The following is a 24970-nucleotide window of genomic DNA, read 5'->3' on the forward strand; positions in this document are numbered from 1 at the left end:
AAAAACCCCAACCAACTGGCTGAGAGTGATCTGTTGGCCCTTGCTGCACAAAATAAAAAGCCTCCAAGGAGCTGGAAGTGTCACACATGGTATCACTGTAAACAAAATAACTATTGCTCATCACTCTCTAGAACTATCTAAAAGGTTGTCGCGAGGTGGGAGTCAGTCTCTTCTGACTTCCTGCTGTGTGGGGACTAGAGGAAATGGTGTTAAGGTGAGATAGGGTAGCTTCAAATTAGATATTAGAATATTTTTTTCAATGTTCAGGTGGTCAGGCATCGGAATAGGTTGCCCAGGAAAGCGGTAGAGTCACCATTCCGGGAGATGCTTAAAAGGTGTCTGTAACTGGCATACGGTTTAGGGGTTACAGTGGTAATGCCATGTGATAGTTGGACTTTATGATTTTAAAGGTCACTTCCAATTTTGATGATTATATGATTCTCTTGGATGTGTCTGGCCCTTGTACTGACAGTCCACGTCGCCGTATCTTCCTTTTGGTGACTTTTTTTCCCTACACTGGTTCGGTATCCTCGTGTGTGCCCATACGCCACTAAAAGGAAGCGTCCAGGCCCGTTATCCCCCGACCAGGCCTGCGCTTTTCCCGCAGAGCTTTAGCTTCGTCACTCGCACTGCAGCGACCGGCGCAAATCCCATCGCTTTGGGGCTCCCGCCTTGCTCCGTGCCCAGGCGCTCCCGCCACGGCCGTGCCCACGGGAGCGCCGGCTCGTCCCAGGCGCCAGGACGGCCGAGCTCCGCTCCGGCCGCTCGGGCGCCGGGCCGGGCGAGGTCTCCGCGTCCTCCGGCGGGCGGTGACCCCTCCGCGGCGCTGACAGACAGCTGACGCGCGGAGGAACACCGCGCCCCGCGTCAGCGGGCGGACCTAGATCCGGCCGCTGCCGCCATTTCGCGGGGAGGCGGGCGGGGCGGGACCCGCCGTCAGCGGTGCGCGCCCGCCGCCGAGCTCCGGAGCCCGCCGCGACCCGCCGGAGCCGCGGGCAGGAAGAGCAGCACAGCGGTCCCGAAGCGCCGGCGCCCGCTGGCAACCCCAGAACCTTCCTTCCCCTGCCCCGCCCGTTCGCCCTCGGCCCCGCCCCTGGGCCTCGGCCCCGCCCACCGGAGCCGTTGGCGGCGGCGTGCCGGGCCCGGCCCCGCCTCCCTCCCTCCCTCCCGCGGCGTCCGGGCCTGGCCAGCGGCGGCAGCGCGGGCCTCTCTCGCCCTTCCTCTCTCGCTCTCCCTCGGGCGGGCGGCGTCTCTCGGCTCTCCCCGCACCTCGCACCCTCTCCCGGCCGTGACGGGCGGCGGCGGGCGGAGCGCTCCCCCGGCAGCCTCACGGCCCCGCTGCCCGCAGGCAGGCAGGACTTCGGGCGGCCGGCCGGTCGGGCGCCCCCCAGGCTGTTTCCGGAGGAAGGAGAAGAGCAGCTGCCCCCTCCCCCCTCTCCGCCTTCCTCCCCGTTCTCCTCCTCCTTCTCCTCCTCCTCCTCCCTCCCGGCCCCCCGAGCGGAGCGCGGAGTCACCCCGGCGCGTAGACGGGCCCGGCACTCGCACACACACAATGGCGCTGAAACGCATCAACAAGGTGAGTGAGCGCCGCGGCTCCTCCTCCTCCGCCGTCGCCCCCCTCCCTCCACCGCTTCGCCCCTCTTTTTATTGTTATTTTTTTGGGTGTTTTTTCTTCCCCTTCCTCCATCGCCTTTTCTCCCCCCCTCCCCCCCTTTCCTCCTGGAGAAGACGGGCGGCGGGGGAGAGGCGGAGGCTGGAGAGGCCGGGAAGCGGCGGCTCCTTCCGGCGGGGCCGCGGCCCGGCTGGGGCGGTGAGGCCGCTTTCTCCGGCCCTGAGCCCAGAGCTCGGCCCCGGTCCCTTCCTGAGGGCGGGGGCCGGGGGGGGGGTCGGAGAGAGGCAGCTCCCGGGGCTGCTCGGATGTCAGCGCAGCCCGCCGTCGCTGCCGCTGCCCTTCCGCCGAAGCCGGCCCGGATGGCGCCGGCCCGTGTGTGCCGGGGGTTTCGGCGCGATGGCGGCGCTGCCCGGGGCAGCAGCTGGGCCCCCTCGGTCGGGTTCTCCCCTCTGCCGTGCAACTTCTCTCCCGCATTGTAAGATGGCGGCGGGTCCGCCTGGCCCGGGCGCTTTCCGGGATCCCTCGTTCCGCAATAACGCGGCACGGACACGCGGAGCAGCCGCCGCGGTGCTGCCCTCGCCCCGCAGTTGCCCCTCTCGGCCGCCCCGGGGCCCTCCGGACCCCCGGGAATCCATCGCCCGTCCGGGAATCGCTTCCCCCCGCGCGCGGCGGGAGCGCGCTGCGCGCCGCCGCCTCCCCCCCCGTTGCACAATCGGAGCCGGGTGGAGCAACTTCGCGGCGGCTAACTCGGAAAAAATGCCGAGGTGATGAAAGTTTGTTGGTTTGGTTTTGGTGGTTTTTTTTGTTTCTTTTTTTCTTTTTTTTTCTTTTTCTTTTCTGCATTTTGTTTCTGTCTTGTTGGTGGTTTTTTGTTTTTTTTGGTGGTGGTGGTGGTGGTGGGTTTGTTTTTTATTAAACCTCTCCCAGGGTAAAAAGGCGCTCCCGGCGTGAAGTTGTCTCCTGGGCAGGTTTAGGATTTCTCGGCAGGTTTGAGAATTTGTGGGAGGTAATGATAAAACGCAATAGGAGCGCAGCGGCGTTACCGGGAAGTCGCTGTTGGTCTGTGCTCCTTACGCGAGCTACGTGGAGCATTTACGTGCTTCAAGAGCTCAGAGGAGTTTCTTGGTCATCTCAGAGCCTGCCAAGATGGCAGAACGTCAGTGTGTCCTGAAATCGGTGAATTTCGGTGCACAAAACATCTTTTGTAGACAGTCTATAAACTTTATGCCGCCTGCTAGTCTCGCTTTAATTTCACGCAGTGCTTGTGGTCATATTTTAGACAAAAGGAATGGATAGTACTGTTATCCTCGAAAATTTTAAATCCATTCTGAATAGCTAGCTAAATGGTTTGTCTTTGAATTATGGCTATCCTCTGGCAAGGATCTTAAAACAATTCCTTTTGAATCTGCCATCTGAACTTGTTCCCTGTATTAATGGATGATACCACTTTAGTTGAAACGCAGCTACTGCCTGGTATGCTTTGTCATCAACTCATGCTTATGAAACACGTTCAGGCGCTGCAGGTAAGAATTTATTGTTGAATGTAAACCAAGACAAACCCCCACTTATGTAGTAATCTGGTGGTCAGAACCTGAAAACAATTCAGCATGACTCTTGAACCAGTAAGTCATCTCTCTGACTTCAGCGTTTTGCCCTGTCGTGTGCAGTCTCTAGTCCTGTATTGGCCCTTCTGCTCTATTGCACTGTGTAGTAGCAAGGTTCTTCCTTTACCCAGTGCAAGAGTTTAGGATTGGGAAAATAACCGAGTTAGGTTTTTTTCTTTTTGCCTTTTTTTTGTGTGTGTGTGTGTTTGGGTTTTTCTAAACAGTTTAATCACACCACACTGCAATATACACTTCTAAATTCACATGGATTTTGTAGTTTTGATTTTTGTATTTGCAGGCCTGGAAGGTGAACTTTATTTGTGGAATGAAACCTTTCTTTGCACATTGCTTTCTTTCCTCTACTGGTCTCCAGTACAAATGTTTACAGGGCCTGATGCTGATGTAAAAAAAAATAGCAGGGCCAGTTCTGTAACAAAATGGTTGTGAATGTAATTTTAATCCTGTTAACCAGTAAAGCCCAGAGAGAATGGCATTGTCACTGGTAAACTGGATTCCCTGTCTTCCAGTTGTAAGATCACAGATCAGACCTTGGAACTCTGTTTCCTTGTAGTATGTCTTTGGCAGTAGATGAGAAACCAGGACTTCAGATTACCACTGTAATCACACATAGCTGGCTTAGTTTGTGTTATTGCTTGTCAGGACTAGAATTCATTGTCTCCTGCAGCAGATGACATCCTGAATGTACCAGTGAAGATATTTTCAGTCTGTTTGCCTAACTCCCTCTTTGTGGACTTGACAATCAAGCAAAATAACATTTTTCATTATGTCGTATAAATTAGTCTTTGAGACTCTGTTAGTGTGTGTGTACCTTTAATCTCAAGTGTGTTACACATTCCGAATACAACTACTCTTAAGATGTAACTGGAAAATTCTACTTCTGATTTGAAAATGAAAGTAAATTAGTATTTGCGTGTTGGGTTGTCTACTTCTGGAACATGCTGTATAAAGCACTTCCCAAAACTGAAGTAGTTGTCAGGTACACAGCCAATCCCAGGGAGATTATTGTTATGCTGGAGTTTGTCGTGGCATCAGTGCCATCTGCTCTGGGGGCAGCTTGTGTACAGTTGGCAAAACTCTGTCCTTGATAGGGCTTGCTTTGCAGTTGTTTTATGATAACAAGCAAATTCTTTTCCCATGGCATAATGGGAACCTGTATCTTAAAATTGAGTGTTTTCTTTCCTGAGAATGAAATTTTTCCCCAATTTTTTTTTTCTCCCTAGAATTATCAAGAATTTTGCATTAATTGATGAGCATGTATCTAAATGCTTGGTGCATGCTGTGGCACATTGTCTTGGTCTGAAGTGTCAATGGTGCCTGCTAAAAGCACGTCCTGTAATTGCTGCTGCATGCTGGAGCTTCCGCTTCAACTGGTGATGATCCAGTAGCAGGGAAACATTTATGTAGGAGCAGGGAATCAGGAATGTGTAAAATTTAGAAAACTTGGAATTGTTACATCATTGATGGACATCCATTTTATCACTGCTCTATGCATCCATTAAAGTGAGGTAGTATAAGTAGCCTAAGTGATCTTGATAGGCTAAAAATAGAATTAATTAATACAGGAGGTACATCTCTTCTACATGCATGAAATGTCTTGTCTGTGTAATCCTTAAGAAAGCTTGTGCCTGCTGTGTTTTATGGCCATTTGATTAAGCATAGCACAAGTTAGCTTCATTATGTTGGAATAATTTATTAGAAAATCTTAAGTGGAGTTGGCATCCTGGAAGCTGAAGGTGGCAAAACCATTTATTGCTACTTAAGTCCATATAGAAGGCTTCCATTGACACTGGTGGAGTGGAGACTGAATAACGGTTTTCTCAGGCTATAGCCTCCAGCACTGTTCCTAGATGTATAATTAATTGCAACTTTAACGCCCCTTCTCCAGATACTCCTAGTAAGAAATGCTGCTAACCCTGGAAATACAGTATTTTTCAGAGATGAGGTGTAATGTGCATCTGTGAGGACTGCATGGAAATCTGCATTAGTTTAACCAGAGCTGAAGGATTACAGAGCCTGCTTCTTACTTTACGTTTAAACTGCTACTTTTTAATTTTGAACTTGGTTTGAATTAAAAAAAACAAACTATAATAAAGCTAGTTGGAATTAAGTTTTCTTCTCTGGATGAAACCCACAACACTTTTGCAAGGCAGTCTTGGATTGTGTTTGCTGGGCTTTTTCAAAATAGTTGAATAACTTGAAGCTATGTGATTGAACTCATGCTTTGAATGAATGTCTAGAAATAAGTCTGGATTTGTGTGTTTAGGGGCTCAGAAAGTTAAGATTAGCTAGCTAATGAAATTCAGTTGATGTAAGCTTAGTTGAAATGCTTTAAACCTTTGTAAATGCTCTCTCTATGTATCGAATGACCTTTTTTACTGTAATTTCACCTTAACTATTGTGAATATCCAGGGCTAGACTAAGCCCTGCCTTGGGCAGGTAATTCAGTGCAACTGCTGCGCTCAGTGGTAAGAAGGGTCACATTGAGCCAGAAAGCAGTGGTTGGTTTTTAAATCATGATACCGCAGTAATGGAGTTTGGGAGGCCCTAGTATTAAAGAACATTTTTTTTTTTTTTTTTTTAAGTTTTTTTAAAGTAAGAATAAAATATTTAGCATTAGATGTAAGCTGTCATCACTTAAATTCTGTTTAAGATTTAGGTTAGAAATTACATTTCTACTATGAAATTAATATCATTAAAATGAAAATAATGTTTTTTAATTGGGTAGGTTTGGTACTCTGTGTTGAAGACCAGCATTTATTAATAAAGTATTGGATGTGTTTGAAGAGCTGGTAATTTTTTTTTATGAGAGAGGAAAACCGATGCTTCCTTAGCTAGAAAGTTTGGACTGTGATAACTTAAAGATTTCTCTTGTTAATTGAACACAGTGCTTGTGAAATAAGCTCCCAGTCAGCATGGAACTTCAAACGTGTGCATTGGAGTGGGAAGAGAATGGGGATTGTTATCTCACTTAAGTGATTTACAGAACTTCAGAGATCAATACTCCATTAGATGGGTACTTCTTGCATACTTTACAAAGAGTCCTCCAGTATATCAAGGATTTAGGTTGCATAATATATACAGAGTAAAAAGGTTGGCCAGCTCTTATGATCTTATGATCATTCTAGCTTTTAGAGATCTGGTTTTGAAAACAAGTCTGTGCTTTTGCTGTTATTCCTAGTGTGAGTTTCTTCTACAATAAGGCCTGATGTGGAACTCCACAGAAGGGGCTCCCTTCAACTTCCTGCCCAGTGTGTAAGCAATTCTGAGGCTTTTCTCTGAGCTCATGGTTAACGAGTAAGGGAGTGGAGGAGGATGTATAAACAGCTGTAAGCAGCAGCTGTTGGGCACTAAGCAGTGCACTGCCTCTTGCCAAAGGCATCTCTGTATTCCTTGTGGAGCCCAGTTCCAGTCTGGTGTTTTACCCTACCCATTGTTGTGTTCCCTGCATCCACTGGGTTGAAATGTTGAGGGAGGGAGAGGATGGAGGTTCTTAACCTTCTCTGAGATGTCAAGTGACAGCTGGTAAGGAGGAGTGGGAAAAGGTTGAGCTTTTGTGTCATTCAGATTAGAGCACTGGTACATCATCCCTGATAAATCTTTCTGTTGCAAATATGAAGGTTTTGCCACTTTAACTGTCTGCCCTGTGCTCTTGTGTAGATCCCTCCCCTGTGCATCAGAGCTGGCAGATGGGAACTTGAGGTTTGCACTTCAGCATTAGTTCTGATCTCTCAGAATAAATTGAATTTTGTTGATGTTTTTAGGCTAAGATGCTATAGCTTGCATTGGAAGGGTTGACTTAGAGACATTCTTTCCTGTGATTGATTCCATGTACTAACCAGTAGACAGCAGATTATGCAGGGGAAAAAAATGGGAAATGAAAGCAGCAGTATGAATGTGTGTGTGTGTACATATATCTATCTATCTGTATATTTGCAGTCATTAGTGCACTTTTAAATGTGGTTGCTTTTTGTCAGATCAGTTGTATTGGAACAGTCTTAAATTGTCGAGTTGCACATGCTTGACAGTTTTGTAAACTTTGGAATATAAATTTAATGCCTCAAACTCTAAATGAAGAATGCTGGAGATTTAAAAGAAAAACTAACAAAACCAGTTTCTCTTCACTGGTCTTCTATAGGACACTGATCTGATTAAATTCAGAAGTTGTGTTGGGGAAGCTTTGAAAAAAAAAAAGAGTTAAAATTATAGTCACAAGTTTAAATTGGTGTTTATGCCTTTGGCAACTCTTTGTAAAAAACACTTGAATGTAGACGGGGTTTAATACTGGAAAATGGAGCACTGCAGGATTCAGAACTGAAAGCTAAATAGATTGGGGGATTTTTACCAACAGTGAACTTCAGTATTAAATTCTCGTGTAAAGGAAGCCTTTGTTCTGAACATCATCCCTTAGAGATGTGATACACTAGACATCTTCAAGATCTCCTGCAATTTTTTCCACTGTAATTGTGATGGGTTTTTATTATGGTCTTAAAGCAAGATGAGAGGATTCTGGACTGCTTTGCAGATGTTACGGCCCAGTAGAAAAAGGTGACCAACATTTAAATCTTTTCACAAGTATCTGGACACCAGAGTTGCAAGCTGAACTGAGTGCCAATGCTGAAGTGCTTTAGGTCTTTCTGATGGGAAGGCATGAAGATTGTATTAAACGTTAACTTTATACTGAGCTTTCTCTGTAACCTAGAGTTAGGTTGGCCAGGTGTTCATTACTTCTGTGAGCTCTTCTAAGTTTCTAATAAATATAAATAAGTGCACTCCTCAAAGGCAGTACTTCTTAACCTTTGTTGGCCTATTTAGGTAGTAATTCCCAAAAAGTTGTCTTAAATCAGATAGATGCAAAGTTTGTTTTTCCTTTTAGCCTTAGTTTTAATTTTTCCTAGCCTTGAATAATATAAGAGGATTTCCTGAATTACTATTTTCCACATGAGCAAGACCCCCTTCCACTCCCCTACTTCAGGATGCAGTCTGCTCATAAAGATGTTTTGAAACTTTTTTTTTAAACTTACCTCATTTATTTTTAAAGATCCTTCTGTACATCACTGTTCTGTAGACAGCTGAGATGGAATTCAACTGTAAGAGCGGTTGAACTCCAGATAGTTTGTGTTTTGTCTTGGTGGTAGTTGGTTTATTTTTTTACACTGTTGTCTTGGTATGAGCTCATTTTGTGTGTAACTCTACCTAATCCTATAGACAGGCCCTTAGGATGATTCTGAAGGATACTTACAGAAATAGCAAATATGATAGGGTAACTGCGCTCTAGCTAAGGCATTGTAGTCAGTCCCACGTAGTTGTGTCCATAGCATACACCCATGTGGTATACCGAAATAACGTACGTGTGCATCTTTGTATTTACACAGAATATGGGCTGGTGAAAGTCAAGAGAGTTTTTTAAAGGAGAGCTGATTTTCAGAGTTCGTTAGGTTAACTAATAAATTCCAGAATAATATATCATGCTACTGCAAAACGGTGAATTCACTATGCTGATTACAGACTTGGTGTTACTTGTTAGACTACTAATTTGGTAACTTTCTGGTACACTGTCCTAGTTTTTTTGAGAACATGGAGAATTGTAGCTTTTCAGAAAGTGCAGGCTGACTGATGTTGTGCCCCATTGAGGCCACTTGTCATTTCCGCAAAAACTTGTCCTACACACTGCCAGTCTCCAAAGATGCTATTTGTGTAGTCCTGGCAGACTCTGGGAGTCTTCTGTCACAAGGAGCACAGGGTGTACAGGTGCCACTTCTGGTAATGTGTCAAATGTTGGTGGCTGAGGTTGTGCTCTAAGTTACTGTGCCCTTAACAAGCTGAAGGCCAGTATGTTGGGAGATTCTTTTATAATGCTGCCAAACTCCAGCATCTAAGGAATATTAAGCCAGCATTTGTGTGAAAATGTCTAGCACAATGCCCAAATCACATTTCTGAGAGGTGGCCATCAGGACAGTGCCTTACTTCAAGTATAAACTTCTTTCCGGCTGCATCAGTTTACATTTGTCTGTACTGAATTTCGTCTGTCCCTTTGTTTCCCAGTCATTCTGTTTAATTTAGCAAGGTGCATCTTGGTGTTTCTCACGTGGCCTGTTTATATTAGTTCCCCTCTTTGAGGGCTGCCTTCTAGTCCTGGGTTACAGAACAGCGGATGACTGTAGTTCTTGCAGGAAAACACTCCCAAGGGAAGAAGCATGCTGAGTTTCAGTGTCCAGCATTCAAAAGCTTGGAAATGGCAGTATGACTCGGTAGTGTCGCAGTGCTTCACTTCACACTTGCCCCTTCAATGTACTTTAGCCAGTGTATGCAGTCCTCATTCTACGTTGAGCATAGGAGTGTTTTAATAAGCTCTGCTGTTTTCAGGGTATGGTAATTGTTATAGTACCTCAAAATTTGTGTGTTAAGCAGTCAGATTTTCTTCATCTTGAGTAAGACAGCTTCTGTGGTTTTGGTTACATTAGGGGAAACAAACTGTACTTTTGAGTTCAAGGCACAGCTACAGGTGTGTAGTTGCCACCTTTTTGGTTTTTTTAAGTTTGTTCTGAAAGCCTTTAGGGAGTGACTAGGAAAGCAAAGTCTGTGACTGCATTCCTTTTCCAGTTGGATCTGGCCAACTACTCTGCAAAACATTGGAATAAATAGCCATTTTAGTTACAGTAACTCTGAAATTTCCCAAAAACCATTCCCTTCATTGTACACCTTCCAGATTTCAGAACAGATGAGAACAGCTGTAGACAATACTCTCATTCACAAAGAGCTTGTGTACTGAAAGCTAGGTTCTTTGAAGAGATAGTAGGTAGTCACCTGAGTAGTTTGTATCACAGTCCAAGTACACTGAGTGATTTAATTACAGTGGCACAGCAGTCTGGCATTTCCTTCCTTGAGTGTGAGGCTTAAAACATGAATATTTTAATGTTTGTCTTTTATTATACCACGATGGTATTATGGCTAGACACTGTGCATATGTGGAGTGTAGGCTGAAAAATCCAGTACTAAGGACTGAAGGGAGAACCATGAAAAACAGAAACAGAATAATCAGAATAGGGAGAATCACAACTGTTACATTCCTGTGTTTTAAGTTTCTTAAAAACCTTTCTGTGCTCTTTGTCCTAGTTGTTTTCTGTGACTGCTTTTCACGTGTTTTCTCTGCATAGTTGCTCTAATGTCCTTTTTTAATCAAGAGGAACCTACATCTTTCTATATCTTGTGCTGCCATTACACATTGCTTTTATCTATTTATTATTTGCCAAAAGGCCAGCTTGTTTGAAACTGATAATTTTTTGCTGGTTACATTTGTTTTGTGATGTCTACTATGTCATTGCTTTCTTAGCTTAGAAACACACATTCAGTGTCTTACAAACTGTTACTTTCTGCTTCCAGGTGTAATTAATTTCCATGCTGAAACAAACGTTTCAAATGCAGGTGTGTGGGATGAGGCAGTAGTTCTCTGCTGCTTGACACTTCTTAATCTTCAAACAGGCTTAAATGTTCTTCCCTTCCCTTTATAGCTGCTTCCAATCCTTCCTTCTCTTTTAAAGCTGTTTTCAGCTGTGAGCTAATGAGTAAGACTAATGCAGTGATGAATTTTTGGTTGCCTAGAGTTTGAAATATCCTGTTTTACACATCATTAGTCTAGCAGTCAGGTTAATAAATGTTGATTTTTTTTTGATTGGCCTAAACGTTCCTTTTTTTCTTTGTCCTTTTTTTTAGTTGGTTTCAAATTTTGGGGGGTTGGGGGGGTGAGTTTTGTGTGTGCATGTGTTGTGGGTTGTTTTTGGTGATTTTTTTTGTTTCTGTTTTTTTGGGTGTGTTTTTTGTTTTGGGGTTTTTTTCTGTGTTGTGGTTTGCTGATTTATATTCTGAGCTTCTGATTTAATGTGTATTACCTTTCATGTCCTCCAAATCGTTTCTTGGAAATATAAAGCAAATTAACCCCGCTATGCTTTCTTGAGTACCAGAAAGCTGCAATATGTAATTTTGACAAATACTTGTGTTATGAACCAGTATGAAATGTAACTGTGAGCTAAGGTCTGTGGAGGACCATCTTTAGTCCTTCTGGTAGGAGTGATCTTCTGTCACTGTGTCTAAGTCAGCTGTTACTATCATTTAAAGTAACGCCTGGCTATTTCTAGTTTAAACTAAAAAAAATGTAGTGCCAGAGGAGAGGGAGTATGGAATCTGATGAATGGGAAGAAACTGGTGCAGATGCTGCATTATTTGGTACCTTGCAAGAAGGCAGCTTGGTAGGCACCAGGTTATCATTTCTTACAGAATTTTGTGAGACCTGAAAACTTCTGTTTTCTTGTTCATGCATATTTGGATGAGATATACTTTGTCAGTCTTCAAAGTTTCTTCATTCTTTAAATGGCTTCTGTAATCTTTTAAATAGCTTGTAGAGGGGAGTCATTTGAGGGATTTTTTTTAGCAGCTTTTCTGTCAAGAAAAGAAAGACACTTCTGGTTTTATTATAAGATAATAGTCCTGCATTTGCACTCACATGTCAAAGTTTCAAATCCTCACTTGAAGCTTAAGCCATATTTTCTATGTTAGTTATGCTTAAATTGCTGGAAAACAAGCAGGTTAGTTAGCTCTTTGTATAAGCTTTTTTATTCTTGAAAGTATGGGTGTGTGTGTGTTTTTTTCTTAGCTTTCTGATAAATGTTTAGTGAAAGAGAAGGGAGGAGATAAAAAATGGAATTCAGTGAAACTGAATATTGCTAGAAACCTAATGTGAAACTGGCAGAAGACAACGGTGCTGAATTTGTATTAGAGCAGGTCTGTGTGTCGCAGTGATGGGTACTGCTGCTTTATTTCTATTGATATCTGTTTTCCAAAATGCTGTTGCAGAACTGTACATGTATTGCTCCTTGTCTGTGTTACGTTGCAATTGTCTTCTACCAGTAGCATTGGTGCTCACTCTTCTAACAGTGTTCTAGCCTGTAAAATGCTGAGTGACTAACCATCCTTGCTGAGAGGTAGGAACTATCACACTTTATATTTGGAAACTGGGACACAGAAACGGTGACATGCTGGAGCTGCACCGGAAACCTCTGGCAGTGACAGAGGCTGCTGGTCACTGTCGTAATTGAAGACTAATCCTTTCCAATAGGCGCATAGCGTGTCACTCCTCACCAAATTTGGTTTATTGTTTCTATGTAAAGTCTTTCACATTTGCTGCTTGGGAGTTCTGTTTTGGTCTTTCTTTTCAACCACCTCTAAAGGGAAAAACTGCAACAACCAGTTTCAGGAAGATGTGGATTCCACTTTGGGGATTTTAAAGAAAATTTGGGATGTAGTTTTAATGCCTCTTGAGAAAGGGAAAGCTCTACTGAAACCATATTAACAAAAAGAAGCAAAGTTGGAGAAGTACATACGATAGAAGGAATATGATGAGCAGAAAGCTCTTACATGTAAAAATATTAAATATTAATTTGTTATAGAATTGTTAGATTGCTAAGCTGAGAAAATAGGTTTGTATTTATATTGCCGAGTGGGAAGGTTGGAATAAAAAAAAAAAAGCTCCTTCCTTTCCTTGAACGAAATTTTTCAGCTGTACTCCAGATCTCACAGCCCACGTGCCTCTGCTTGTTCAGTTTCCAGTTATTCCAGTTTGCCTGTTGTGTTCAGTAGTTGTAGCTTTCAGAAGGAGGTACTTTTTAAAGTTGCTTAGAACTTTCCACTCCCTTGTTGCAAAAAGCCTTCCCCTCTTTGTGTAGATGTGAAGTGTCACACAACAGAGATGAAGTCAGTCTGGTGTTACTGTGAACCAGGGTTTGCTTCGTGTTTACCCAAGTTCTTTTAGAACCCTTTACACTCTGCTGAAGCAAACAGCTTTACTACAGACTTTTCTGACCATAGTACCCTGGAGAAGCAAATACAAGAGCATGTGCCACCTCAGCTTTCTTTCCCCAAATTTAGTGGGTGAATTACTTGCTCTGTGGGTGAAATGCCAACTGGTGTATCATTTGTTCCCAGAACTACCTGTATATTGAACTGCTTTGATTAGCGCAATTAGGGTGGTTTTTTTTTACTGAAGTGTTTCAGACCAGACAAAACTTTAGTCCTTTTGTCAATGAAGGTCACTGCTACTTTGTTACCTTGAGCAGTTCAAGTAGTGAAAAGGAGTATAGACATAAATTTTGAAATGACTGGAGTCTGGAATATTGAGACTCATTTGTTTCAGCTTTTAAATTATTTTTAGTATTACCAAAGGGGTTTTTGCACCAATGTTTCACTGGAACTTACTAAATTTAATTTATGTCTTACATATGCAATTACTTTTCCTGGTTGAATTATTGATGTTGAATTACTAATTTTCCTGCTGTGGTAAAATACCTATTTTTATCTTGAGTACTGAATTCTTGTTTCTCTGAAGATAGTAGTACATCTTGAAGACCTCTCTAGTCTAATGCACGTATCTCTGAAAGCCCACTTTATGCTGTTCTTTTCTTATCCTTGTCTTCATGCTACTCAGTTTTATAATTTTCATAAATGGCATGAAGAGCATTTTCATAGTTCTTAGTCCCTGTGATAGATTAAAAAAAAACAAACTCGAGGATCTAAATGTACTTCCAATATTAAATAAATCCAGTGATAACTGTACAACTGCATTAAAATAATATTTGTGTCTTTCTGCTTATTCTATTGCTACAGCTTACTTCAAGGGGCATGATATCTTTTTTCCTCTCAGAGTTTGGAAATGATTATTCCTTCTTAGAACTGGAAAATATGTTTTGATGAGAAATAAACTTGCTGTATTTGCTAAATGGGGAAAAAAATGCCCTGAAAATTAAAAAAGCCCTTTTTATCAGAAGCTGCTTCTACATTTATTGTTTGCCTTTACATGGATAACATAAATCTAAGTTAACATTTTTTTCTGAAGGATAATGAACAACATATGAACCTAAGAAGTGTTATTAAATGGCAGAAATGAGTCTGTCATCACCCCCCCCCCCCCCCCCCCGCCAATATCTCCAGATATTTCTGGAGAGTGTAGCAAAATGCAATCTAAATGCATTTACTGTGATGATCTGGAAAGGACTGATGCCCATTCTTCTACAAACAGCAGCAGTGAAATGAGCTGTACTATTAACTTCATTGTGCCATTGCTTATCAAAACTGATACGGTTTCATTTTGTAAAACAGTCAGATGTCAGTGCAAAATGGAAATATTAATTGGAAAATTCATCAGAATTAACACATGTAGGGAGGGGAAATCTGGAACTAACTTTTCTTGGTATTTGGAGGGAAGGGAATCGTAGACTTTGGGTGATGTGGTTTTGTTGTTTGGCGGGGGGTGTTTGGTTGTTTGTTCATTTGTAATTGGGGTTTTTTTAGTGTATGGACTTGCACATGTTGAAGTGGTGTTATTCTTTCTGTGTTTGCAGGAGCTATCATCTTACCAAAGAACAAGTGTTTATGTTTCAAGAAACATAAGTTGGTTTTTTTCCTCATTTTGTGTTAGCTTATACTTAGTAAATTTTCATGAAGTGCTGAATTTGAGAAACTTAAAGGATGTACATTAGGATCTTCTCAGGCAGTTAGCTGTCTGGTTCAAATATGCATACGTTTCCAGCATAATAGGTATGCCTGGCTTTCTTAAATGTCTGACAAAGTTCTTGGTTGAATGGCTTGTATAGACTTGTAGGAAAAAAACCAAACTTGAGTGAAACTGTTAATGTATGAAAGAGGGCCTGAATATTATGCCTTTTCTCAAGACTTCTAGATACCTTGACAAGTGCAGATTTATCTATAGAAGCTCTTGAAGCTGTTTTTAGAGTCAAGGGAGGAGAGCAGGGGAGAAAGAAGGTGGTTGTTTCATGCTTTAACTAAAAGTGTAAATTTAATTTTAAGACACTGTCCAAACAAATGACTTTTGGAGCATTAAAACAATTTAATAGAGAGCTTCTTTGTTTCATCACAGCAGTATTGTTACTGCACAAGGAATCCTCCATCTGAAGTATCTGTTTCTGTTCCTCTGTAATGGGAGAGGGAGAGAACTGTTTCTGCAGTTCAGTAATTTTTAATTTTAAAAGCATAATTGTCTTAAATATAAAGTTAAAAAAAAAAAACAAAAAACAACGCAACAGATATTTTGCCTGATTACAGCACTTGCCAGCCTCTTGAATTTTCTTGTCTGTTTTGATCTTTGTGAGGTATGTACCTGATGCAGGTAGTGGGTAAAGTGAAACCAAGTTTCTATGGGTTTTTTTCTCGCTGTTCTTAGTTCTAATGTCAGATATTACATACAGAGTGCTTCCTGTTTCATGAAGACTCATCAACAGTTTTCTCTCACTTCAGGCTTCTCTAGCTAAGACTGAGTCCTTGATCAGACTTTGCCAGATTTGCTTTGTGTCCTGCTTCTTTCTTCAGCAGGAGTGTTTTCACAGTGGTGGCATACATAAATTTGGAAAGGCATGGTCATTGTAGCTGTTTGTCTTCATTGCTGGTTTTGGTGCTCCTTTGTCTATTACAGACATTTTTGATACTGATATTGTGGTACTCAGAGTTAATAATTGCACATTCTTTTGTGTTTGTATATGGAAAGACTGAAGGTTTTTGTTAGACATGAAGTGAAAATTACTATTTTTGTTTGCTTTTGTTTTCCTAAAGGAACTTAGTGACTTAGCCCGTGATCCTCCAGCACAGTGTTCAGCAGGTCCCGTTGGAGATGACAGTAAGTAACTTCAAGTTTTATGTTTTGTTCTGCTGACTCAAAGCATATCATGCCTAGATAATAATGCGGAGTTTTTCTTTTGTAGTGTTTCATTGGCAAGCCACAATTATGGGACCTGTAAGTATTCTAATTCTTGTGATGTAATATTAAATGAGTAGTTCCTGCTGAGGAGAAAACTGTTGTTGATTGGTTTTTTGGTTTTTTTTTTTTTTTAAGGTTTACTTTTGTTAACTCTCCTTATCCAACTTAAGTTCTAGAGGTCTTTGTTACAGTAAAGGAAAATGAGGGAGGAGAAAAAACCCACCAGTTATTTTGTTGTTGCGGTATTTTTACGAGGACATGTATTTCAGCTGAAATAATCTCTAGAGCCATGTTAGGTGGTATTACTTAATATCTAGAAACTGTTTGCATATAACTTTAGAAAAAGTTTTAATCTAGCGTGAACTTTGTATTAGTATCTAGTACTACTGTCAGGAGTTAATTGGAATGTTTTTCTGTGGATCTTAGAAGGGAATCCTTATTTGGTCTGGTGTTTTAATGCTGAGATCTTGATTACTTGAAGGAATAGAAGGGGGAATAATCAATGAAATGTGAGGTTGCAGTTATGACTGGAGGAAAAAAGTCAGTGTTAAATGTTCAGTAAGCATCTGAATCTTGAATGGGACTTCTTCCTCATTAAGGAAGCCAAAAGTTTGCTTTTGGTTGAAAACAACCTGGAAGGAATTCACATCTGAAGTTTTCTGGTTATCTGTATTTAAAAGACAAAAGCTTCTGTATCTTGTGAAGACAAGCCTTTGGTGAGGCTGTGAAGTAGGAGTTCAGTATCAGTGATGCTGAATGACCATGGCTTGATATATAGCTTCAAGTGTGTTTGTTATTAGGAGGTGGCTATTAGAGATTCACTGGACTGAAAAATGTCTCTTGATCCTGAAGTACCTGGTCATCACTGATTGTAACTAGGTACCTCAAAAAGATAGAATTGTTCAATAATTACATTCATGCTTGAATGGCAAGGAGTGTTGATCACTGCACTGGGTATGATGATTCTATGTGGCTGGTGTCACGAGGTATTAAGCATTGGTTGAATTTAAATTGGGATTATTATTTTTAGTTTTCCCTTGTGGTTTAATAACGTACAGCTCCTTTTTTCCCTGTGTGGTTTTCGTGGTGTCAGAAGGTCTGCATTCCTGTTTCCAGATTGGGCAGTACCCTGATAGAAGTGTGTCAGTGTGGTGTTAGTAGTTCTAGTGCTGCTGTGGTGCTGCCTTTCATAACGGGCAGGGGTTGTAGAACCAGTCATCTGGTCTTCCACCTCTGCAATAGGATATTGTGATTTTCCTGGATAGGTGTATGAGAGTGTGCTTTGGTTTAATACATTTTAAGGAGGAGTTTCTGTAATTGAAAAAATTGATAAAATGTACCCCCAGAATATGTCCAGTGAGCGAAAGGGCTGGTATTGGCTCCTCAGGGTCTCATAATGATATCTGTTGACCAAATAACAGGAGATTATATCTTGATCACTAGGTTTCATCAGAGATATGATAGGGTATAACCTACATGTTGAAGGTTTGAGTCTCCTGTCTTGTGTTGCAGTTTTCGTTTTCTGGTAATTTAAGTAATACACAGTTACTTTCTTATATTGGTGAAATGTTTTTGTAATTAAGATGAGAATTCAATGTGCAAATAATGCAGAAGTGTACTGTGTATGCCTCAAATTCACTTCGCCTAGCCCTCAGTCCGGAATTAACAGCAAAGTATTCTTCAGGTTAAACTATGAAATTTTTAGCTCTGTTTCAGAAATTTAGTTGTAATTTTGAGTAAAAACCTTTTGCTTCTTTCTTCTTGTAACTACTAGCTTATACAATCCCTATTTAGTCCCTCCAATTTTTTCTTCTCCTTAATATCATCTTTTTTACTTCTACATGTTGCTTTTAGTTGACACCTGAATGAATTATCCTACTAATTCTTTCGTTGGAGTGTGAAATACACTCTCATACTAGATTACAGTAATTTCTAATACAGAAAAAGAGGAAAAACTCACTTGAATTATGATTATCCTTTTATCTCTTTGATTGTGCTGGTAGGATGGGTGGTTGGGGTTTTTTTCAAGGAACAAGGATCTAGCAGTGTACTCATAGGTTTTCTGCAGGGCTGAAGCTAAGGACAGAATTTAGGAAGGAATGGGAGTCTGTGGACACTCTAAACTTGGGTGGTCATAACAAATAAGCTCCAAACACAGATATGGAGGTTTTTGAATCTGATGGGACCCCCACTCTGTAAACAATACTTCTTGGGGCTATCTTAGGAGCATTTGAATACTTTTGCCCTGTAGTCCTGAGTGGATTGTCAGAGCTACTGGGTTCTATGATGCATTTGGTTGGAGAGGTCCATGCGGAAAGTGACGTGTATGTGTTCTGTATTACTCACCTTAGGAAGTGAGAATTAAATTTTAATTATGTCTCACTTGTATTGGCAGATTAAACATTTTGGTTTAAATAGATTTCCTCTCCATTTATTTATAAACAAGGTCGTCAGTGATACTCAGTTCTAAAGATGATGATAGGAGAATTATTTGTTTGCTTTGACAGAACGACAGTCCATATCAGGGTGGTGTATTCTTCTTGACAATTCACTTTCCCACAGACTACCCATTCAAACCACCTAAGGTAAGTATTGCTGTCTTGTTTGTGACATTTGTGCTTTTTAAAGAACTGAGTACAGGACAGAAATTGTCAGCTTCTGTACTGTAGTATTGTCAAGTTCTCACTTCTTTTCAGACGTTCGTACGATCGATGAGATGTCTGGGTCCCATTCTGACTACCATGTGTGTTAGCATATTCTTTAAAAGCAAATCCATGTGTGTGAATTCCGAATGTCTTGAAATATTTGGGTTAATTTCTGGGTTTTTTTAATTGGCAAACTTTTCATTAGCTTTGTGTTACTATGGTAGAATTGTTGCTGAGGGGACTGTCAAGTGTTAGTGTAGCTGTTTGGATTGGTCTGTAGGATTGAGATGCTGTGGGTAGGGATTTACTTGCTGAGTGCCTAAAACCAAGTGAAGGGGTTATTTGTTAAGAGTTTGGCAGTAACTGCAAAAGGTGCTCTTTTTTGGTAGCTTTATCAGCCACTAGCTTTGTCTTCCAATTTTCAGTCAATATGAAGGCATACCCTTGGAGTGACTGCGGTGTTGGAAGTTCCTTAGCTCTGTGACAGCAGTGTTACTGTGGTTTAGGGACTGCTGTTGAGCATCTTCATCAAAGGCAGCTGGGATTAACACACTCATACTTGCCCTCTCTGTTTGAAATAATGCCTCATAGTGGGAGACTCAGAGCTTGTGGCTTGGGTGCATTTCCCTGAATTTGATGCAGTTTAACTGCTTAATCCTTTTCTTTTAGAGTAAATTGAATTGACTGATAGCTTGACTAAGAAGAACGGGTGCAGTTACTGTCATAGACCCAAATGCACTCTTCATTTCTTTGTTTTTTGTTGCAGGTTGCATTTACAACAAGAATCTATCATCCAAATATTAACAGTAATGGCAGCATTTGTCTTGATATTCTAAGATCACAGTGGTCTCCTGCTTTAACTATTTCTAAAGGTAACTTCCCTGAAGGAGAAATTTTTCCATCTTGTGTTGAATACTGTGCTTTTAGCTTTGATTGTGTTAAGTTCTTGCCCATCTCTTTGATTTCCCTTAACTTCCCTTCCTCATTCAAGCCTATGTTTTGCCAGTTTGATAATACTGCATTTTTAATTGATCTTTTTTTCTCACCTATGTGGCTGTTTAAGGCCTTGTCTGGCCACTTACTTGCTTCAGTATTCTTAGCAGAGCTTGGGCCCAGAGGAATTTGCTGGCATTTGGATTGAAATAGGCCTGTGTTGGGGTGTTTGAGCTAAGGCTAAGAAACTGCTTGTTTGGAGCTGCCCATGTAGATACACGTGCATATTAAATGAAAGATTAATTTAAAGTCAGTTTTTAACACTGAAATTTACATAATTTTTTCCTCCTGCCTAGAGTTACATGCATAGTTCTATTGGCATGTCTGTGGTAGATGAATAAATCTGTTATTGATACATACTGCTTTCTGCCATGGTGCACTGGCATTGCATTACATCACTTTATGAACTAAGTTTACTGATCCTACTTCATGATGAATTGATCCTGTGTTGCAAGAGAAGATTTGTGCCTTTTCTCATTTTACTACAGTAAATAACAGATAATTCTCAAATATTTTCATGATGATCAAATTGTTTTGCTTCAAAGCCACTGGTCACTGTGGCTTTAAGATCCTTCAAAGTGCCCTTTTGTCTATAGAACTTGTAACTCCCGTCTGTCCAAACAGTTTGTTATTTGAATGTGGATTCCCTATATTTTATGCTTCACTATTTTCTTCTAAAGCTTCTGTGAGAGTAGAAGATTAAGTCCTCATAGTTGCCTACAGGTGTTACTGAGTTTTTTACAATGTGTAGTTTTATCACTGCGGACCAGGATATTTTTGCCTTATGTACAACATATAAAGAATTCAGTCTGATTTAAAAACGAAAAACTTAAATTTGAGGATTTTCTGGTTTTAGTGGTAAGAACCATGAGTATGCTGTTCATCAGAGTACATAATGTGCTTTTGTTGGCTGCTATGTTACATCATAGTGTAGGGGACAACAGTGCTGTTCTCGTGTGTGTACTGACAGCTGTAAGTATTGGGAAATAGGAAGCAAATAGTTCTTGCAAGCCTTTAAGTTAGTCCGGACTTCTTACTTACGAGTGAGTTACGAATTTCTATTGGCTGTTTTATCAGGAAAATACTTCTTAGGTTCTGTCCTGGGACAACACTTGTGCTACTGTAAAGATCCGTGCTCCATTGTTTCTGAGATTTCCATTCCTCTTCTGCTATTTTTTTACAGTTCTCTTATCCATTTGTTCACTGTTATGTGATCCAAATCCAGATGATCCACTAGTGCCAGAGATTGCACGTATCTATAAAACAGACAGAGACAAGTAAGTACAGAATTTTACAAGCCTCGTATTTTAACAGACTGTAAGAGTGCATTGTCTGACAGCAGATGTTTGCAGTGAGCCTTTTGTGAAGATCTGAGATGGAGAAAACTTGTGTGTCAAAGAAGTGAGTAGTGCATAATTTAAAAACAATGAAGCTAGTATCTTTGAAGTTATGGGTGAAAGAGACTTACCTTTTTCTCACATGCATGGAAGTATTTTACAGTGTATATATATTGCCTTTTTTTTTTTTGCTTACCAAGCATAAATCTAGTTAGATCTTCATAATGAGGAAGACAGCTTTTTGTTGTTTTGATGCCTTTGTTTAGCAGCAGCTTGGCCTTACATTTTTGGTTCTTCCCTTGAAAATGGGCAGCAGAACTTCTTTCCCCATCTGTGTTGTAATAACTTTTATTTTCCTTAGGTAACATTTTGCACAGATAGTTACATGAAGCAGATTTTGGGGGTTTTATATATATTAATGCTAAATATATTTGTCCAATTAGGTACAATAGGTTAGCAAGAGAGTGGACAGAGAAATACGCTATGCTGTAGGGTAAGAATTGCAAGCTATGGTGCATTTAACAAAATGGAAGTTTGTCAGCACTTGGGTGCTGCATGCTCTAAGGCACTGGATTAACTAACAGATAATGGATGCACCAGTTACTGAACATGGAAATTTAACAGCTTGATCTGTGGTTAGCGTGTAATGTATTGGCTAGTCACTATTTCTCACAGATACTACTCTTGCATGGCCAAAAAAAAGAGTTCTGAGCCAGGTTGTCAACTGGCTCTGGTAAGTATGTACCCAGATTTTATCAGAATTTGCTTCAAAGTGATGCCCCTGTAGCAAGACCTCATCTACAGACATGAGTGAATTCAGACATTCCAAATTTCAATTATTTTTGATCAGTGGTGTCTGTCTTCCACATATAAACTAGGAAATGTATGGGGATTATGTTCTGCCTGTATAGTTAATAGTTAACTTCTTACTGACAAGCATGGAGTTTAGAGTTAACTAATTGTCAACTCAGTTCCTGTGGAAGTAGTGTACTTTAAATAGTTTTCTAATGTCCTTATAAAATTTTGACCAGTATATTTGTGTGAAAAGAATATTCAGTGCAATGAAATGTTTAGTGTTATTTTTCATTAAAATTGGAAATTTGACATTTTGTATCCAGTGATATTATTAACCAAATAATCTTTACTTACGGCATGGGATATACTGTAATCTTAACCTTAGAACAATATTTAAAATACTTGCCTTGTTTATTCCATCCCAGATAGTCTCTATTCCTTCTCTTTCAGTCATTTTTTCATAACAGACTTCTAGCAAATTTGCTTGTCTTGAATTTAAAGCTTTTTCCTAAAAATTAGAGAATATTCATCCTAATTGGTGTAGGGAGGGAATTGTTCAGTTTTTTGAGTTCAAGTACGTCTTGGTACAGAAAGAGACTTCTCACAGTGTAAAGAGAATAAAGAGATGGGAACAAGATCATATTTAATCATAAACTGTTTGGAAAATTGTAATTTTCATGCTGATGTTAATTCATTTCCTGGTTTTGTCTACAGGTACAACAGAATATCTCGGGAATGGACTCAGAAGTATGCCATGTGATGCTACCTTAAAGTCAGAATAACCTGCATTATAGCTGGAATAAACTTTAAATTACTGTTCCTTTTTTGATTTTCTTATCCGGCTGCTCCCCTATCAGACCTCATCTTTTTTATTTTTTTGTTTACCTCCTTCCATTCATGCACATGCTCATCTGAGAAGACTTTAGTTCTTCCAGCTTTGGACAATAACTGCTTTTAGAATCTGTAAAGTAGTTACACAAGAACAATTGCCCAAGATTCAGATTTTTTTTTAATGGAGCATGTGTATTATGTGGCCAATGTCTTCATTCTATCTTGGTTATGAGGTTAAAAACAAACATTCCTCACTGCTCTAACAGATACTGAAGATACCACCTGAAGGGGGGAGGGGAGATGGATGTGCAGTTTTCTCCCATCAAAGAAGTAACATTGCTGTAGCAACATCCATCTTGTTCCAAACCTTCCAGTGTTAGAGAACTGAGGTTTTATTATATACTTTTGCTCATAACTGATGTGTCTGGAGAATTGGTACTGAATCTATAGCATCAGCAGAACAGAAAATGTGATGTATCTTATGCATGTCAATAAAGGAATGACCAGTTCTTGTTTTACAGAGAATGGAAATTGGAAGTCAAACATCCCTTGTATTCCAAAATAGGGTTTAAGAACATTTTTGTAATTCATTTAAATTTTGTTAGGAGGCTTGGAGCTATTAGTTAATCTGTCTTCCAAAACACTGTTTAATATAGCACTGAATAAATGATGCAAGTTGTCAATGGATGAGTGATCAACTAATAGCTCTACTAGTAATTGATTTATTTTCTTCAATAAAGTTGCATAAACCAATGAGTTAGCTGCCTGGATTAATCAATATGGGAAACAAAATCTTTTGTAAAAGCAAAGCTGGTTTTTGTATATACTGTTGGCATTTGCCTCATTGTTTAACATCAAATAATGATGTAAAGTTCAATAGAGTGACTCTTCTGCCATTTTCAGTTCTAATGCTCAGTCTGTTGCAGGTTGGCACATTGCTCGGCCTGGTGGATGCAGAACTAATAAGCTAACATAGTCGTGTAGCCGTAGTAGGGGGCTGCACTCGGTGCTGGGAGCCCAGCGTTCAAGGATGGACTTGGGACCCAGCAGATCTGAAGTGGTGTGTTGTGGAGATACTTCCTGATGCACCTGTGTTTGCTGACTGAGAACCTTTTTCTTCACCTTGTACACTTGACAACTGAAAGATCTTAATGTGGGGGGTAATGATGAGGCAAAAAAATTATAAAATAAAGTACTGTTTTGATGTGGGAATTGTCATGAGGCTGTGTTGAAGTGACTTTACTATGTGGGATGTTCGTTACCATTGAAAAGGACTTGTTCAGCCATGCTGCCATTTACATTGATGACTATTTTAATGCAACAGACACTTTCTTCATGTCAGGTGACTAAACGTGAATAAAGACTCATTGCTATTGGATTTTTGTTCTACAAGAAACATTGTCTTGTGCCATTAGTTTATCTTCAGCAACGAGGGCATTATTAAACATCCGACTTTTTCCTCCCCTCTTCATATTTTTCCTTGTTTAATCTTTTTGGTCTCCATTCTTAACGTCCATAGCTTCATTTTCTCTAGTCTTGTACTATCACTTTATTGTGCATCTGTGACTTCTCACTGGCACCACTTTTGCACTGCTTATAGTTATGTACATTCTGATTCCTTGTCCCCACATGGATGTGGAAAGCTAGATGTAAAATAAATGTTAAACCTTAATTTTTATAAAAATTTGAATATGTAGTTCGGACATGGTTTGTTCTGGTTCTGAGGTATGAGACTGAACTTGAAATTTTCAAGTTTAGTTGGCTTGGAATGTAGAAGCTTGGGCTCTCTTTAGCAGTACGTGCTTCAATGACTGCTTTCTGAAATTTATTGAAGTTGCAGTTCATTTCTGCTTTGCTAACCAGCTTACACCATTTTGCTGGGAAATTGGAATACAACCAACCACCAGTAGCATTACAACTGAGGTAAAAGTTTGTATTTTTAAGCTTACAAATGTGCTGCTATCAGTTGTTTGGTTTTTGTGTACTTTTGTTAATCTGAATCTTGTTACTTTGTCATGGGAGTCACAGCCACTGAAATCACACGATCAACTAGGAAGAGGTTTTGTGAGGTGTAAGGCAGGTGTTAGAGAACACAAGCAGGTGTGCATTACGAAGAGTCAGGAAAGAAGGAAATAGCAAATTATTACATGGAAGATGGACATCGTGTTTGGATTGGTACCTGTTTCTTTTTTGCATCTGTCATGTCCCTCTGTAATAATTTTTTTGCAATTAGGAAGTGTGTATTTTCATAAAAGAATGAGGATGGATTGTAGGTGTTCTAGATGCATGCTGATGATCTGAAGTGGGAAATGGCAGGTGTTTGTCTTTGAAGCAGACTCAGTCCTATCCGGTGCAAGCTTCCTGCAGGAGTCACA

At 40.5% G+C, this 24970-nt stretch overlaps 1 protein-coding gene across 1 annotated transcript; it reads left to right on the forward strand.

The window, feature by feature from the left end:
- Positions 1–1293: 1293 nt before the first annotated feature.
- Positions 1294–23987, forward strand: UBE2D3 (ubiquitin conjugating enzyme E2 D3). The gene is made up of 7 exons (XM_040063892.2): positions 1294–1576; positions 15850–15913; positions 15999–16030; positions 18502–18579; positions 19406–19511; positions 20816–20909; positions 22479–23987. Exons 1-7 carry the CDS (start codon positions 1553–1555, stop codon positions 22522–22524), a joined length of 444 nt encoding a protein of 147 aa, XP_039919826.1. The 5' UTR covers positions 1294–1552; the 3' UTR covers positions 22525–23987.
- The last annotated feature ends 983 nt before the right edge of the window (positions 23988–24970 follow it).

This window comes from Hirundo rustica, chromosome 5 (assembly GCF_015227805.2).
Source record: "Hirundo rustica isolate bHirRus1 chromosome 5, bHirRus1.pri.v3, whole genome shotgun sequence".
NCBI classification, from domain to species: domain Eukaryota; kingdom Metazoa; phylum Chordata; class Aves; order Passeriformes; family Hirundinidae; genus Hirundo; species Hirundo rustica.